At 35.7% G+C, this 19,539-nt stretch overlaps 1 protein-coding gene across 1 annotated transcript; it reads left to right on the top strand.

The window, feature by feature from the left end:
• The first annotated feature begins 259 nt into the window (after positions 1-259).
• Positions 260-18,698, top strand: LOC139694429 (guanine nucleotide-exchange factor SEC12). The gene is made up of 8 exons (XM_071592986.1): positions 260-492; positions 794-1,016; positions 1,475-1,679; positions 4,713-4,941; positions 8,389-8,507; positions 11,463-11,736; positions 15,340-15,502; positions 16,615-18,698. Exons 1-8 carry the CDS (start codon positions 355-357, stop codon positions 16,698-16,700), a joined length of 1,437 nt encoding a protein of 478 aa, XP_071449087.1. The 5' UTR covers positions 260-354; the 3' UTR covers positions 16,701-18,698.
• Positions 18,699-19,539: the final 841 nt, after the last annotated feature.

The following is a 19,539-nucleotide window of genomic DNA, read 5'->3' as shown; positions in this document are numbered from 1 at the left end:
ATTTGATACGTATTTAGCAAATTCCTGATTGCCTCATTCATAACTTATTAGCCAGAAACTAACAATCTTGAACATGTCATACTCCGGTTATATAAAACTCTGTCATTTCGATTAACTAGCGAAATAAGGTAAAGTGGCGGTATAAAACTTTATTTTAACAATTTACACCGTGTTACACACAATTATTAGTCACATTTTTCGCATGTCATCTGTTCATACCAGCTTGAAGAATGGGAAAATAAAATCCGAAGGGCGAAATGATAATTGAAATTTGTCCTACGTGGAAGACGTAAACAACATTTTCCCTTTATTAGATAATTGGATTAATATTCCCATTTTTAATTCACTGAAACAATGCCGACAAATCGGAGAACCAGGGAGTTACTGGCGCGAGTTAATTTTCCGCTGTATACCTTACAAATGTTGACTAGTCGACACATTCTTGTGGCTGGAGGTGGTGGTTCTTCAAAAACTGGTGTGGCGAATGGCTTTGTAAGTTCATTTGTATATTAGGATTACCAAAGATTTATAATCATTGTTCTACTTCGTATCCCAAATTTATCTATCCCGGTCCTGAGTCAATACATTGTATCATTTAACAGAATGCAAACTAATCAGGCTCTGTACTGACCGAATCTTGCCTGGCTTGTTGCATCACATTTTCTGAATTCAAGGAACATAATTATATGTTTAGAATGTTTTTTAGTCGTATGAATGTACGGCGAGCATTAATTTTTCATGTCCCAACTAAGGTGGCGAGAAATGTTTCCTCACTCTAGTTTCTTTTCATTAGGAAATATTTGAATTATCTCATGATGGGAAGCGTTTTGTCGTGGATGAGGTTGTTAGACATGAAACGGGTCTCAATGCTGTGATGAACTGTGCCACTTCGGTGGGATGTGGAAACACGATGGCTGGTCATAAAATCATGTTAGCAGCTGGTCAAGAAGGGAATTGCCAGTTGTATTCAGTTTCAATGGAATTGATGTCATCCGAAGATGAAAAGGACGATACAGGTATGGTATGCTATAATATGCTATGATACTTAACTCTCGTTCTTGGAAACCAATGTTGCATTGGTAACACTTTAAACTTCTGAGAAAGTCGATCGACTCTTGTCTGAAAAATACGTTCATGGTATGAATGGTATAGTATTAATATCTTTCATGAACTGCCTAATTGGGGTAAGAATTCTTTGGACAAGGAAGAGTCTCGCAAAGATAGAACTTTAAAAGTATGACAAAAAATGATCATTAACTATTATGATAATGGGCATGTAATTTCATTGAGGTCTTAATGCGGTAACGGACACTTTTTTATAGTGTTTTCTTCGGCTCATTTAATGTGTTTCCATTTGTCTGTGTAATGAATTTACTTGCATTGGAATCAATTTGATGAAACTTGCAAGAACATTTTTGCAAAATAGCTGAACTCTTTATGCGTATAATTAAGAATTTCTTCTTTTATTGTCAAGTTGATGAGACAATCACGAAGGAAGGAATGGTGCGCCGAAGGAGGCATGGGTCTGAGACATATTATGGAACCAATGGGCGTGGGCCAACGCTGCCATCTATGCAGACTGGAGGATCCAAAGTTGAAGAAGTAGATGACAACCGCAATACTCGTAGAAGAATCACTTTTGACATCCAGCCAAAAGAGTGTATACAGACAGATTTTAGGTGATTAAGCCTAAAAATATTTTTTATTTTTCAATAAGAAATTTTTAAGTAAATGTGGATTAAGTTACAATGCATTTCTGAGAAGGTGCTCATTAGAGTTTTAAAATTCCATTTATAATTTGCTTTTTGGAAATAATGCTTCCATTTTCACAAATTTGTGACAGATTTTGAAAAAAGTGATAGTGATCAGATGATGAATTAAAGCATTTCAACTATGTTTTCTAAGTGATGATAGTTTTATTTCCTTTGATATAGTTCTCTCTGAAAAAACATTTTCTGTGAAAAATCGCCCTTTTGAAACTCATAGTGTTGTGCAATCAAATAACTAACTCATGATACTTTTTTGCTCCTTGTAATTTTCTTTCATTGGGGACAGAGGGTGATGTCCTTAGTTTTTCATCTGTTTGATTTCAATATGAAACAATGGCATTTTTAATTAGGAAAGTGCAGTGCCTTGAAAATATCTTGGAAGATTAACTGTTGGAGCCGTCTGATATATGTGTACAATTAATATTTATTTCTTTTTAAACTGCATATTTCCTCTTGCCAAATTAAAAATTTCCACCATTGCAATCTCTTTTGGATAATTTTTTCACACAGAAGATAAATTATTTAGATGTATGTGGTATTAATGTGTTTAATCTTGTAGACATATTTTTCCTGATAGGTCTGTGTAGCTAGAAAGTAATATTTTTATTTTATAATTTAGAGATTTTGAATCTAGCATTTATCATACTCTAGTGAACTTTTGTTCCCACCAAAAATGGGTCCCATTGGTTAAATGGGACCTCTTGGTTTTGCTTATTTTTTTTTCTTACCACTTGGTTAAGTTTTTTTTTTGGATCTCTAAATAAATCTTTTGTAGGAAGCGAAGGAGGAGAGTCATGCAATTCATTGCCCACAAGGTCGTTCTTCTCCTGTGTCAACAATATTGTTTTCCGTTGCTCAAAATACAGAGTGTGCCTCTTTGTTGATACTTGTTTCAATGGTTACCTCATGACAAATTGAAAAACACCAGAAAAAAAACATTGAATAAAAGCTCATTTTTAAGGGCACGGCTTGCAAGTTAAAATCTATGAGGGAAATGGTAAAATTAAAACTGAAATATTGCATATTTTTGGTAGTTTTTCTAAATTTTAGTTGTTTTTTTGTAATTTAAACATTTTGTGTATTATTAAAACTGAAATATAATAATAATGGATTTAATTTACCCTATTATGCATTTATGTTTTAAAAATATCTCTAAATTTGATTGATAGAATGTAAAAATTAAGATCCTGCCGAGTCAAACTTAAATGCCTGGATAAATTATGGCCAGCAGGACTGTGCATGCAAATTAAAATGCCAGGGTTTCAAGGTTTTCATTTGAATTGCTTAAATAGCCCCTAGGCATATCTCTTTTGACGAAGACTAGAAAGTGCTACTCTCTTGCTGTTGTATCTTTCATGAGTCCTCATATATTTGAATAATGTTCACAATGAAAAAAGTCCAGAAAGAACAAAACTTTTTATTAACTCAATAATTAGTGTTTCCATTGTATCATGCATTATGATGTCATACTTATGAACCTATGTAAATATATTTTTTTGAAATAATAAATGATAGAAAGGATTTACACTAATTTTCAGGAATCAATATCAGAAACTTACCTCTTAACAGCAGGAATAATACATAGTCTAATGAGTGAAATAACTTTTTTTGTGTCAATTATTTATCATTAGTTTCTCTAATATGATAAACTTATGGCCATTAGCTTTAAGTACTTACAGGGTTCATCCGGAAAATAAGTGTACTGAGCTCAGGAAAAAAAATTTATTACACTTTTACATATCTTAAGCTAATATTCCTCAAAATAGGACCCTTGTGAGTCGATACACTTGTTCCAGCGGCGTTCCCATTCCTGGAACGCTTCCGTGAAGGCATCATCGGGAACCTCTCGAAGACACGTCGTCACGGCCTCTTTGACGGCGTCCAAAGTCCCATATCGCGTTCCTTTCAAACTCCTCTTTATCTTCGGGAACAGAAAGAAGTTCTCTAAAAAATGTGGATCATTTTTGCAGTGATCCGCAAGTTGTGTCGCGATTTCCAAACGATTGAGTCTTTGATCATCACTGAGCAGTTTCGGCATCAACTTTGCACAAATTTTTCGCATCTGTAAATGGTGCCTAATAATCTCGTGCACTATTGTTTTGGCACATTACACTGCTCTGCTATCATCCGAACACTAAGACAACGATCAGAGTTCAGTACATCGCGAACTTTTCGCACATTTTCGTCGGTGAGTGTCGTTGATGGGCGTCCAGGCCGTGGTTCGTCGTCGACCTCTTCTCTGCCCTCCACGAACATCTTGTGCCACCGAAAGATCATGTTTCTGGACATGGCTGACTCCCCGTAAGCCTGGTTAATCATACCGACAGTTTCGGTAGACGATTTCCCAAGCTTTACCGCAAATTTGATGGAATAACGCTGCTCCAAAAACTTCGGCATCGCGTTCCGTGACGTGGGTCGAGCGTGGAGGTTCGCGTTAACAGAGCTCCTCACTACACCACAGCTCAGAGCCGACTGCCTTTTTCAGCGTCGTTTGCCAACATACCCCCCTCCAATCGCAGCCCGTCAGAGCGGTGCTGGGCGCGCCTGGAGCGGCGGGAAAAAATCAGTACACTTATTTTCCGGACGAACCCTGTACTAAAATTGGATGTAACTGATGTGACTATATTAACAACAAGTGATAAAAAAATTTAGTAAAACTTCATCGCTGATAAATGATTCACCACAAACACCTAATCACACATTCTGCAGCTGTTGACAGGAAAGTCCATTCCTTGCCAGGGATAGCCAACGGGACCAAGGCACTCTTTGCTTTGATATTTCTTTATTCACTTTCAGCTAGGATGTTTATTTTTTCCATTTAGCCATGTTTAATATAAATATAAGTTACCTTTTAGTGTCCTAAAAATTTATAATTTATTGATTACTCTCTTTAGTTGGAGATGTCACCAATAAATAAGGATATTTCCTTTTCTTCTCTTTTAGTAAAGGTGAACCACTTCAAAGGGTAGTGAGGCTTGGGCGGAGCAGTCATCTCATGGCCACTGGTGGTACAGATGGGCATATTCGTCTGTGGAATTTTGCACCTCCTAGCAGTGCAAATAAAACAGTTCAAGCTGATGATGAGGAATTTCCCCTGCCAATCCTTCACCTTGATCTTTCAGCTCACTCCAAAGAAGTTGATGATTTGGCTCTAAGTCCTGATGACAAATGGGTAGGTTGTTGTTAATTTGAAAAAAATATTAATTTTATGATTAAATGAACGATTAGGACTCATGGCAATATTTAGTGTGTTTTATGTACTGCTGCAAACAAGTTCATAAAAATTTGAAATAGTATGGTGGTATCATTTCTTAAACTGAATATCTGCAGCGCTCGAAAAGGTTTGTAGGAGACTCAATCAGGAAACCTTCATTGCATCTCTGCAACTTTTACTGGTTTTTTACCGGTAGATATTTTTTAGTTGGTTGGTGTTTTCTTGAGTAATTGTTCAATCAATATTAATTGCTGCAATTTTATACATTGTACTACCCAGTTTTTATTTTGTACAGACATTTGTGATGGGTGTAGGGTGAGGATAAGCAAATGTAATAGTTGAACACTCCATATTTGTCATTAAGCTTTCACTTAGCACTAAATGATGGTTTTTAGGTTGAGCTTCATTTAAGGAAAATGAAACCCTTGTGCTGCCATAATTCCTCATTCAATTTTGGGGAATCTGGATGTAGATGGAAGTGTATATTGCAATTTAAAAAATTCTTTACTCAAAGTGAGCATTGTCACTTTAATGCAGCCTCAGATTTTAACTTGGCATCTAGTCTTAGGTGTTGACATGGTTAAAAATTTTTGAAGATTTTTGTCTGGCAAAGATTTATTTTTCCATCATCATTATATACTGAAAAAAAAGGATGAAATATCTGTGAAATAAATAATTAATATTGGGAGAAATTTTTATGTGTTTAATGCCAATGATTTTTTCAATACACATTGTTATTTTAAAAGGAAAAGGAATTTCCATTATTAACATACTCATGTCACGTACTGTAGATCTAATCATTATGTGCATTATTTCTATAGTAACAACCCTTTTCTCTCTATCCTCCATTTCCTCCCCCATTTTGAAGTGTTTTAAAAGTTGCGAAGCCTGTCTCAAAATTTTCTACTGTTCAGCGTCAGGGTTTTCTCTGGCTGTCATATTACAGGGTCACACCCAAAAGTGGTAGGACTGATTTTTTTACAAGAATTTTATTGGCGATATACTTACATCGACTTAATAATCTTCAAAGTATGCTCCTTGAGCTGCTACACACTTAGTATAACGTTGCTCCCATTCCCGGTACGCCCGCTGGAAATTTTCTTTGGGGATACCGTTGATGACCCTCGTCGAAGCCTCTTGAACGGCCTTTATCGAGTCAAAACGTCCTCCCTTGAGCTGTCTTTTCATCAGGGGGAAGAAGAAGAAGAAATCTGGTGGTGCCAGATCGGGAGAATAGGGCGGGTGCGGCAACGTGGCAACACCGTATTTGGCCAGGAGCTGTCTGATGACGAGCGCGCCATAGCAGAATTTTTGGCACCATCTTGGCGCACACCTTGCGCATGGCCAAATCCTGTGAAATAATGCGTTGGACGTTGGATGCAGACAGACCCAACTGGTCTGCAATTTCTTCACTGGTTAAGTGTCGGTCTGTGTTCAGCAGTGTCCTCACTCTGTCCACATTCGTGTCGGTTCTTGCCGTTGACGGCCGTCCGGAGCGATGGTCGTCTTCATCGAGCTCCCTACCCTCTTTAAACAACTTGTGCCACTCAAATACTGTGGAACAGCTTAAGGCAGTGTCCCCATAAGCCTGCTTGATCATATCGAGGGTCTCAGTGGCCGTCTTCCCGAGTTTTGTACAAAACTTCACGGAATAACGTTGCTCTAAATTCAGATTCATTTTGTTTTTCGACGCGGGCAAAAAACTTGCTTCACTAAAAACGGTGTCTTCACTCAATGACAGCCCGCAGGCGACTGAGGTTGGTGTTGGTCTGTTGCTAAGAGCCCCCTCCACCTTACTCTGCCAGGCAGACCCTCCTCCACCGCTCCGTTCGCGCCAGAGAAAAACATTCCTAGCACTTTTGGGTGTGACCCTGTAGTGTCCAAGTTTGATCCATAAGCCAGCTCTTTTTTAGTTATTCAACTATATACTTGCATTTAAATTTATCACTTTAGGTGCATTATTAGGGTATATTCGCTGCACTGACGTTGGTTTGAATCTCAAATATTTTTAGTAATCATTCACCAGTAAAGAAAAGATTTTTTTAAAGGACATTGAGACTAACCACTGCTACACTTCTAATCTCCACTTAACATGGCACTAAATGCCGTAAATCTATACTGTAATAAACCACCCTTCTCCACATACTTCCTATCTCCCTTGTTTCCATCAACCATGTCTATTATTTTTCTCCCTCTACTTCACTGACCCAACATTCTGCCATCCTGTTATCCCCTGTAATAGGATAATTTTGGTAATTCTAATGCCGGTTGGCATCTACAGGATCAATATTCCCTGCCTCATTAGAATATCTCCAAGCAACAACAATGGAAAAGCACATATCTACACTAATGAATTGCACTTCAAGAATGAAGCTTAACCCAAAACATAGAGAATTGTATTATTATGCTTCGAATATATGTAGAAATTTGTTGCTAGGGGGCCTTATTGCCTGGGTCGCCTCTTTCCCAAAAGTGCTATTCATTTTTGAAGTCCTTCAGGGTGTCCAGCAAATTGGATTTTGTTAGCATATTTGGGTAATAACCTGGAAAATGATATTTATTTCAATGTATTTGTGCTGAGTGGCTTATACCATTTTTTTGGTCTATTCTTATTCATGCTGTGGCTGATTGAACCCAATGAAGTGCTTGCTAGGTGCTACAAGTAGCATGCAATACAACCTGCTCTAGCTGTAAGACTATATTCCCCATTCCTCCTCTTTCCTCTTCCTCCCCCCTTAATTATTCCTGTTGACTGCACTGCTTCGTGTAGCATGTTGTGACTGGTGAGCTAAGATGTTGAGTGAAGGGGTAATGGTCCATCCTGGCCGGTCACTTCAAGTCACACTTCCCTCCATTATTGTGGCCAGTGTGTGTCATGGTTTTACTAGCAGTTAATAACGAAATTTGCATTTTCATGGGATATTTTAATATTTTACTCAAGAATTGACTGTTAATGTAAAAATTTACCCTGTAAAAATTAGAAAATTAAATTCTATTGTTTCAGGCTTCACTTCGTGGAAGTATTTAATATCCATACTAAAAAGAAAGACTCGTACTTTTCCACAGATAAATCTGTGGAAAAGTGCGAGTCTTTCTTTTTAGTATGGATAGAAAATTAAACTTGAAAACTCGGGGGAAAACAAAATGCAGGCTCACTGGATATTCTGTTTTTGATGCTTGTTAATTGGTAGATTTAAAATAACTCCCAAGATTCATCACATGCATATCACCGGAGATCAATTAAGAGTTTATTATATTTGCCACTGTTTTTAGAAGACTTATTGTCTCTAAGCTTTGAGGAATGGTTCCCTGGTGGTTGCAGTTGTTTTTGAAATTTAGATAATATACAACTAATAGAACTTGGCCTCCAATGGTTGGTTAATCTCAACCTTTATTTTCCCTCAGTTGGTGAGCATCTCCAAAGATGGTATGGCTATAATTTGGGATACCAAAACAGGAAAGGAATTGAGAAAATTGACATGGGAAATTCCTGAAGGAACTAAATATCTCTACAAACGTTGCAGGTAATAGAAAGCAATTTTTGCCATGCATTAATTTTCTCATTTAATTGTTATTGTGTGTTTCATATACTTTAGTTAAACCTAAGATAATGCTAAATATTCTAAAACACGAATTATAATTCATCATTTTTCAACGTGAAATTCTATTTTCCTTATTTCCATTCAAAAAGCCTAACCTTTTCTTTCTCCTACTTCACTTAGTCGGCATTCTTCCTCTATTGTATTCTTCAACAATACACTAAAGACTGTATTGAAGGGTAATTAGAGGTTGGGAGGAAAAGATTTGGCATTTTGGATGGAATGAAGGGAGATAGAGCATAAGTAGCATTTTGAGTTAAAAAAGTGGTTTATTTTAATGTTTGGTTTGAGGGTATTTAACACCATATTTTGTGAGGGTTAGGGTGTAGCTGTGTTTATTCCCAGGCTCCATTACAAATCTACGTTGACAAACTACTGTTAAGAAATAAAGTGTCATTATAAAGTCAATTTTTTATACATTTTATTTTGAGTGCAGTGTGAACTGTTGTCCTATTTCCTTGTCAATTTGAGGCAGTCCTCTTTCCGTATCTGTGTTCTTTGGTAGTTTCTTTTGGTAGGTAGTTTGGTAGGTGTTTGGTAGGTAGTTTGGTAGGTTCTTTTGGTTCTATGAATTCAATCCTCCCAACTAGTTCAAGAGATTTTTTGGGTTTGTTGATTGTATCTGAAGTGTTCACTTTTATTTTGATTTTTGTAAGTTCTGGCCAATGTGTTTTATGTTCTTCATATGAGCAATACGAGATATGTATGCAACATGCACTCATTGAAGCCTAAAAATTCACTTCCAATAATTGGGTTAGTTAATGAGGAAGTTGTTTTCAAGATGGTCACTGTGTGTGTGTGTAGCTTGAAGTATTATCTTCTCATAAATTAAAGTAATGATCTTTATTGATGGATTAGGAGGTCAAAACTCTTATCCCATGTTCATAAGAATACAATAGGTGTGTACATAATATCATCAAAAAATTCGATGTATTCAGGCCTGACTTAATGGAAATCCATTATGACTGAAGTAAAAAAAAACAATGTATCTTTCCACCAAATTTTTATTAGGTATGACTTGTTTCAACACGTAAGCTGAGGATGACGTCGATGCATTGAAACTAGCTATACCTAATAAAAAATTTTGTGGAAAGATACATTGCTTTGTTTTTTTTATTTCAGTGATCATAGAAAAAGTATGCATCATTTATATGAAACTGCAAATAGATTTTCTGCATCCCTAGTCATATATAAATAACCATTTAATATAATTTTCATACATTTATCTAGTCATTTTTGAGAAAGTAAACACCATTAAGTTACAAAAAACAACCAATCAACATACATAAGTATCACAAGGAATTCCCAATGTACGCTATGAAAAATTTAACACGTCCTTAGTTATTATTACATTGGATGATTGCATAGCATATCCTATAGGACCATGTTGTGAATACTTGGCTCTTTGTCATGGCATATAAAATAGAATTCTTTTTTGGTGTTCTGGGAGGAAGATGCAAATTTACATATTAAAAAAAACTGCAGTTTATTTCATCATTAATACAGACATTATTTGATATTTGGATCTATGTGTAGCTGATTTCATTACTGTTATGAGGATACTGCCTAGGTCTTTGTATTTATAGTGGCCATTTTCTAGTCCTGTTCTATGTGAAGAAATTCATAAAAAAATATTTTGAATTATTTCCAGCCTAAGTACAGAATATTGAGTGTAAGATGGCCAAACAACATTTCATTATTCAAGCATTGGTGTGGCCAGAGTTGACAAGCACTTTGATAATTGTTGTATTATGGAAACCTGTTGCATTAATGCTGATAAAGTCAAAAATTTTCAATGGTCTGTAACAAATATTATAAATGTGCTTTTTAAAATTAATATTTGAATGCAGTGTTACAAATAAGTCAAGAGTTATAAAGTTAATAATATAAATATAAATAAATAAAAGCAATCCATTGTCATGTAGATGTAGCTGAGAATTTATAATTATATTAAAAAATTACTTTACATTTATTCAAATTTAGTGTAAGGTAATTTAGCTAATGCCATGTAAGAAAGTGATGTAGATCTGAGTGTATTATGTTCATAGTTTGAATCATATACAAGGGTTTTGCAGTTAATGTTTATCATAAATTTTTCTTCCACAATAATTTTCATACAATAATTCCAGTTTGTTACGTTTTTAGCATAATGTTTGATGTACTCATAAATGTGGAGTTGGTTTTATTGATTTGACTCCAGTAATGCATCTGTGGGAAGTGTTTCTTCGCACTGGGGAGCAGGAAAAGTCACCAGGCTACATCTGGACTGTAGATAGAATTAGGAATACTCTTAACTTTGATTTTCATTGGATAACTACATTTTCCAGAATTCACCATGTAAAAAAACTGTCTTGTGAACCATTATCCTGTTACCAATTTTCAATATTTGTAATAGTTCTCTTAATATATTTTGGCATTCTTCTCTCACAATGGCATTGGCAGTGTTCCTTTTTACTTATGTAACAGTATTGACTAGAGCTCTGGATCCAACTTCTTCTGGAAATGTATTCACCTCTTTGAAAAACCGGCATCACCTTCTATCTCTGCTAGAAAGAAGAATAGATTCTTACTGTTGAAATCAAAATTTCAATGCAGCATTTAATGTTTGCTTTCGTTTTTGCCATAAACATTGCACAGTAAGTCAAGCAAGTAAAATAAAATTTTGCATGGTAAAGTGTGTGTATAGAAATGTATATGATCACCGATTTGTTCAATTAATTGAACAAGTCTAATATTTTTTGCATAAATGCAAGAAATTTAAATAGTTCATGTACCTGCTTACTCTTGTAATGGAGTGATAATTGTTATAAATCTAATTAATTAACAGCCTTAATATTCTGTATAGTTTGCCTAATAACTTGAAGTATTACTACTCAATAGGTTTGGTGTTAGACCAGCTGGAGAGAATGGTAACTGTCGCCTCTTCACCATTTCCAATCGAGTTGGTTGGCAGGGTGCTCGGGGTTTATGTAAAGGTGGAGTAGGGGGCTTTCTTCACCTGTGGGATCCATCACCCGATGGTGGCCCTCCATCGAAAAGCACCACTTGTGGTGAAAGCCTTTCTGCCCTGGCTGTGAGTGATGATGGACGATTTGTCTCAACAGGAACTATGTTCAGTGGGAGTGTAGATATTTTTATTGCATTCAGTTTGCAGGTGAGTTGACCATAGTCATTGGTAATGTACCACATAAGCTGAGGGAGGTTAATAAATCTCTCCATAAACAAAATTAATTTTAAGAATGAGATGAACATTTCATATGTAGGTTGTTCTTTTCCATATAATGTAGAAATTGTATGTCAGCTCACAAGAATAATGCACTAAAAGGCCAGGAATATGCTTTCATGTCTATTGGAAATTTGTTCCTTACTTGTCGATTTCTTTTCCAAACAGAAATCAGTAAAAATGTTCTCAATAGTTTTTGGTTTTATGTGCACATTCACTGGATGATAAAATTATGAGGCCTTTTTACTTTGCCAGTTTAATGATGAAGAAATTGCAACATTCATTCATCATCAAAGGATATCAATTGAAGGGTTTATTTGTTGCAGCTCTCCATACTCTCCTGTTAACTGCCAATTTCTTCATTCACTCATAGCTCCTTGCGCGAACAGTTTCCATGGCTTACTACTCATATTTTTTCTCTGGCCTTCATCAGTAATCTATCATGCCTCAGAATGTATCCAATTAGTTTCCCTCTTTCTCTTTCATATGTCCTCAATATTTCCTTGTTTCTTTCTGCACTCTTTGCAGTACTTCCCCCCTTGTTACTCTTTATCCATTTTATTGTCATTGTTATTCAGTAGCACCACAATTCTATTGCCTACAATCTTCTTTTTTCTGCACCTCCTATTGTTTAAGTCTCACATCTAGAGCAAAGAATCCTCCACATGTTTTAATGAATCACTCCCTTATGTCTGTGCTATTACTAGTTGCTGTTAGCAAGAGTTTCTTCTAATGAAAGGCCTCCTTGCCACTTTGAACGGTTACTGTTTTCCCTTTGCTTCTTCCATTCCTGGTGATATTGCTGTTTGTGCTGTTGTACTAGTGGGAAGCAGTGTAGACTATTGATATAATCCAAAAAAGCTTTTTCTCTTCTTTCATTATGTTTCCCTCCCCTGTATATTCCTAATGTTTTTCTTTCTTGGTCTTCTCCAAATGATTGAAAGGTTTTCTCCTCCCTTTGCATTTTACTTATCTTACAATGTTTGACTCATTCTTCTGATGTACATTCTCGAATGGTCTTTGCCTGGAGACTTTAATGGGATACTAGTTTACCATAAAATATTTTACTTGAGTAGGTTTAATGTCTTCTTATATTTCAATCATTAAAATTGCGTAGTGGTTATTTTGAGAGGTGATTGATGGCTGCGGTCAGCTGAACAATCAGGGAGTAATGGGTAATTTAGTAGACGTAGGATTTTCAGGGAATGCGAGGAAGAAGGGTGGAGAGACACCCAATACTGGCATTATTTTACTCTTAAAGAAAGTCACCAAGGGCTACAGAATAATGTCCCATTTGTCAGATGACATGCTCCACTTGAAGTGCTCTCCACAAAGCACCCAAGTAGAACTCTAGATACCGCTTAAATATTTTGCCACGTTCAGGATTCAAACCTAGATCTAGGGGGGGGAGAGTACAGTACTCAAGACACCAACCTGATCCCCCAAGTAAATTCATTGATAAATAAAAGAAAAAAAAAAGAATTTATGAGTGTTGCTCCTTGGGATGATAATGTGATGGTTTACTGTTACCTTCAACATTGCAGTGAAGAACCGTTATAATAATGTTTACCATGCCTGCAGTTATATGAGTGTTGCCATACCCATCACTGTGGGTCTCCAACTTCTCTTATATAAAGGAGGGCTGCTGCCCCTCCTTGCCCCCTGGTAATTGATGGCCTTTTTTTGGTGGTAACCGCTCACCAAGTGAGCCTACCAACCCTGGCAACTTCATAGAATTCTGTAGAATATTTGGTGATCTTACTAAGGATAGTCTTTTACAGGGTTTGTCTGTAAAGTAGCGAGCCCTTGGTCGGGTAAAAAGAATTTATTGTTCTGATTGGTACATGTTTTTAAATTGTTCAAAATAGTCTCCTTGGGCATTGGTACACCGTTGCCATGCTGTGATTCCCATGCTGCAAAGGCTCCCTGAAAGTCAGCTGTGGTAACCTCCTTCAGAGTCTCTATGACAGCCCGTTGGGTGGCAGGAACATCTTCGAAAGTGTGATCTTTCAGGCTTCTCTTGTGCTTTGGGAACTGGAAAAAGTCTGCCAGGCTCACTTTGGGGCTGTACAGTGGCAAGGTTGCAACCCCTATCTGGGCCAGGTAGGCCATCACCACAAAGGCAGTGTGGCCTGGAGTATATGACTTTTTCCATTTTTGATGTTTTCTGCTGTGACAAAAACTCAAACACAGCTCAAAAGCACCTCAAGTGATCCTTACTGCATGACAGAGCTCAGACCCGACTGCCTTCCGTTGTGTTTTGCTTAACTTAAACCTGTACCACATATCCCACTGCTGGTGACTAGAGTGCCACGTGACAGCCAGTCTAATTACGTTACAGACAAACCCTGCATGTTTTCCCAAGTAGATCCACATTTTGCATTACTGATGGTTAATCAGGTGCTCATACATATTTCACTGGTAACCTCTTATATCAAGGGCCAATTCAGCCCCTGCACCCGGGTAGACACTCTGAATATGTAAAGCTCTGCCAGCTAATTTCATTACACTATTAAAATCTTCTTAAGGGAAGCTTAAAAATGTATTTTATAGATAAGTTTGTATTCTCATCTGCATAATGGAATGAGCTGCATAATAGTACCAAGGTAGGGTGGCATGTTGTTCGCTGAATTTGTGATGATACTCGGTAAATGAAAACAAAATCAGAGAAACTTTGGGAGTGAGTGAATTTGCTTGAAAATGGTAGTTAAAATTAGCTTGACCCCTTTATATTATATGTTAGAAGGGACCTAAAAGGATTGAATGAAAGTGTTGTTGCAGATGTTTTTGCAAATTTTAGAATTAGAAAATACTCTATACTCTGTAGAGGAAATGCATCCATCATTGAAGCCAAGTTTATTCAAAAAAGACAATTCTTCTGATATATGTGCCCTAAAGGATGTGGTAGTTCAGTTGATAGAATCCTAGGCTACTGACTGAAGGGCCTGAGTTCGATTTTGAGCAACTCCTCTCAGGACCCTGGAGTATGTAATTTTTTGGGTACTAGATCTTCCTTGGAAACCTCAAGTGACACTAAGATTGACACGTCTCCCTACCCTAATATATGAATTTCATATGCCATTGGGGTTAGTATTAGGTGAGCTCTGTCCTCACCCATTGAACTACATTTCTATAGATTACTATGGTTATTGTCATTAAGTTACCTTCCATTTTAACTCTTCCATAAAAATTGATTCATTGTTTGGTGCATGGTGAAATCGTGATCACTGGAGTTAACACGAAGGATACATAATCAAAACGATTTCTTAATATTCTCCCTTGCACATATGCCAGGTATGTTTGCCTAATATCTATGGACATATCATGTAATTCAGGCAAAGCACAGCTAGTGACATCCACTGTACCTAGCTAATTGTATACATAAATATGTAATTTTGTTCAATGTATATTTATATTCATGTATGTGTATATGAGTGTTAGCTCAATAATATCTAAAATTCCCTGGTTTTGCGAATCCATTTTTCTCTGATTTCTTGTTCAATATTGATAAAAAGTGTGAAATATTATTTCCAGAGAGTTCTGCATGTTGAAGGGGCTCACAGTATGTTCATCACTGGTTTAGAGTTTGTTCCAACTGCTGGGGAAGGTGAGCCACCTATTACCAGTGACACTGAAGCAGCTGTTCTAAGCATTTCAGTGGACAATCAAGTTTGCATTCATAGTGTGGCCTCACGCTGTAAGTAGCATAAAAAATATTTGTGCCATAAATTATCCAGTACCTGAGTAAACATGCCCACTTGCTAACATTTGATTTTTTAAGTTACTTCCCTAAATTTAATTATTAATCAATCAAAATGTTGATAATTTGATTGTTTATTCACTTGTGCATTCATCGGAGAGAATTGGTTGTTAATGAAGTTTTATAGCACAATGCATCTTATAGACCCATATAATATCTAATAGTTTCAGTAAAGGCATTCATTATAATTTATTCTGCTGACATATTTGGAATCATCCCCAATATAGTATGTGGCAAAAGGATGAATTTGTATTGTTTTAAAGCAAGAGATGTCATAATGTCATACTTGTGGGAGTTTGGTGATATGACCTTCACTCTCTAACCTTCCTCAATATCATTAGCTCTTTGGGCTCTGAAAGATTTCCTTGATGTATGGATTGATGTGAATATAGATATGCATATTTTCCCTAAAGAAGCCTCAGTAAAATATCAATTTCTAGTATAATCAGATGGCCTGCTACATGCTTCAAATTGGCTAATAAATCTGAAGGAAAATTTCAAAATGCCATTGGATTTTGACATTCTCTAGTAACTATATCATTATTTCAAATACTCTAGACTTAAAATGTAATGATAAGAAAGGCATAATAATATCATAGGAGGGTATTTCTGAGAGGGTTAGATTATTTTGGCAGTGCACCGCAGGAAGGGAGCCAGGAAAAAGAATCTTGGCCATGGATTACTTGCATTTTCTGATTATATGTGCACCCTTCACCAGTTATTGAAATGGATAATTGTAGTTTTCAGCATATTTATCTAATGGGAGCTTTTCCATAGACTGTGGCATTGGTATCCTTTGCCATCACCAGATGAGGCTAATTTCTTTTATTTGTAAATGATTAGTTTTCTTAATTCACACTTTCTCATGATTTATTCCTCTTTCTTCTACTAAGGTGTGAAAACAGTGTCATAAAACATGTTTAATATTCATTTGAAAGAAGACTAGCATAGTTTCAATAGCATAGGTATATGTATGTTGTATAATCTCTTCATTAATAATTTTTCCACTTAAGCTAAAAATTAATGTATACTTTCTCTTCCATTTTCAGCTACCATTCCAGTTTCAGTCGCCATAGCCCTCATTGTAATTATTATGTTATGTACATTTTGCCTGTGTAGCTTCCTTGGTTTATGAGAACATAGGAAAATAGGAACTGTGACTTCTGAAATTCAAACAGTGATGCCAAATCAGTGTGGAACGAAACACAGTTTTACAACATTAGGAATGTGGAAGGTACTTCGATTTCAATGTTTTCTAGGAAAATGTTCATTTTCTTTTATTATAATATATTTCATCTTTTCAGATGTTATTGTAATATAGACTGTACAAGAGTAAGTACGCCAGAAAAAGGTGATGACAGTCAGATTATATATTGTTATTCAATTTTGTATAGTCTCTTTAAAAAAAAACTGAAAACATTACATATTCAAATTTTACTGTGCAGCTTAAATGTTGTACAGAAGTCCAGTCCATGTAAAATAGTGTCAAACTCAATGACTTTAAGATTTGTCACCATACATTTCTTGGGGAAGAATCCCTTTAAAGACAAATTGGATGTCATACTTCATTTTTGTATTTGATAATCAAGGAGTTTTATGTTGCCAGTTTGCGTGTGGTGTTCAGCATGTTTTTGGCATTTTATAACCATGAAACAAGGCTCATTTACAAAATGTATATTCAACCTTAGTTGTTGCATGGATAGATTTTTGCATAGAACATACATACAAGTCACGAAAGGAATTGCAAGTTATACTGTGATATTGGGACAAGGCTGCTGTGCAGCCCTGGTTGATTCTAACCATTCCATGATTTTAATTTTTTGCTAGATTTATTCTCATATCAGAGCATTATCTCACTCTTACTGCATAAAGCTGCAATTGCTGATTTCATCCTGAACTAAGTTAACTGCATTTTGAATGAAATGGAAGATTTTGAAATTTCACGACATTAAAATTACAGCGTTAAGTCGGCAACACGTATACACAAACATGTACCAATCAATAGTGTAAATGACTTTGGTTGATTAGTACGTAATTATACAAAAGTATTCATGCAATGATAGTATAAATATTGATTTTTAGTGCCATTTATCAAAGGCATGCTTTTTATTCCTGTACGAGAAAGTTGTACTCCTAATTCAGGTTTTTTGTATATTTTTTTTTGTCCACCCCATTTTTTTACAATGCTTTCAATCCCTTCATTAGTTTTTCATCATAGGCCATTTTTTTCCATCACATTTTTTTTTACTGCATCACCCGTACTAATTACTGTGTTTACTAGATAAGTGCTGTATGTTCAGTGTGAAAATTTTTGAGAAAAGTGACATGCCTTTTTGTTCATATTTCCGATGACATTTTGGTGTGGGTGAAAACAACTTTCAGTGACTTGAAGAGTGATCTTGCCTAATGTGTTGATATTTAATTATTTAGTATTCATGTGCAATACAAATATTCATTTGTACTACTTTTATTTATTTCCAATCATCATTGAAGGCTAAGATGATGTTGAATGTTTTACAGATGTTTTGTTACAAAATTTTTGTGAAAAATATTTAAGTCTCCGATTTTCTGAAGTGTAATTTTGAACTATTTGTTCTTATTTATTTTTCCCATTTTTATGAATTTTTAAAACAAGAAAATTTTAAAAGTGAAATAGGATGAATAATTTCTGTGGCATTGTCTCAGTTGATGCTCAAGATTATGTATGAAATATGAAACATTCTTCCTCATAAGCTCCATTAATATTATGAAAATTCATAGTTCAAATGAAATTTATCGTTATTGCATTTGTAATCCCCATATGATATGATTAAAGTTTTCTGAGTGAATGGAATGCATACATTTTAGGAAAATGTCCAAATAACTGCAGTAAATCATTTAAGGCTTTCTTTGAAATACTTTCCGCAAAATTCATGGAAAGTGAGGTATTGTGTACCTTTTTTTAATATCAATACTTTGACATCATGTGAGGCTTATGAGGTAATGTTTTGGAATTTAGGAAACCTTTGATTTTGAGCTCCTGAGCACTGCTAATTCTACCAATACTCTTCTCTCGTGTGTTTGACAATGAGGTTGTTATCGTTTTTGTTATATTTATAACAGTTAAAGTAAAATAAAAATGATTCGATTTGAAGTAGTGTTGTGATGTGATATATTTGGTTCTGATCAAAGGATGTAAAAATCCCATGATTTCATATCTTATCAATCTTACTCACTTTAGATGCCTATATCTCTTGCATGGCGAAAGAAATCTGTTGAAATGGAAGTTAATTGAGTCAATGGAAACAGGTTCAAATGGATTGATTCACCTAAATGTATCATTATGTGTGGTAAACTTATGCTATTTGAGGTAGCTATCTGTTAAACTGATCATACTGTTAGTCTGACACAGAGACTGAGATCTCCCCTGTCAATTCACCCTTTAGATTCATAGCTGTGATTTACCCATTTAAAAAATAGAAAATTATGTTAGCTATCTCCATGACTTCTGGAATGAGCATGGTGGACCACGTGTACAAGTAAGAAATGCAGATTTAAAAAAAAAATTGGAAGAATGATAAAAAAAGCTTTATTCAAAGTATGCTCCATCGCTAGTTGGAAATTTTTCCCATCTTACGGGGAATTTTTGGATACCACACCAGTAAAAATTTTTTTCTTTTGCTGTGAACCATTCATCAAACCATTTATTCACATCTTCATACAAACCAAAGTGTTGCTCAGCAAGTGCGTGACGCATTGATGCAAACTAGTGGTAATGGGAAGGAGCTAATTCTGGTGAATAAGTCACATGGGGTAGAACTTCCCAGCTGAGTGCTTCCAACGTGTCATGAACCAGTTTTGCCATACATGCATTGCATACATATTTGCATTATCATGAAGAAAAATGGCCTTGTGTTGCCTCTTTTGTTATTCTGGTCTTTTTTCAAGCAGCGAATGGTTCAAATCCAACGATTGTTGTTGGTTGCATTCAATAT

This window comes from Hetaerina americana, unplaced genomic scaffold (genome assembly GCF_022747635.1).
Source record: "Hetaerina americana unplaced genomic scaffold, ioHetAmer1.1.p SCAF_1, whole genome shotgun sequence".
NCBI lineage: Eukaryota > Metazoa > Arthropoda > Insecta > Odonata > Calopterygidae > Hetaerina > Hetaerina americana.
This window is presented reverse-complemented; position numbering and strand designations above follow the sequence as displayed.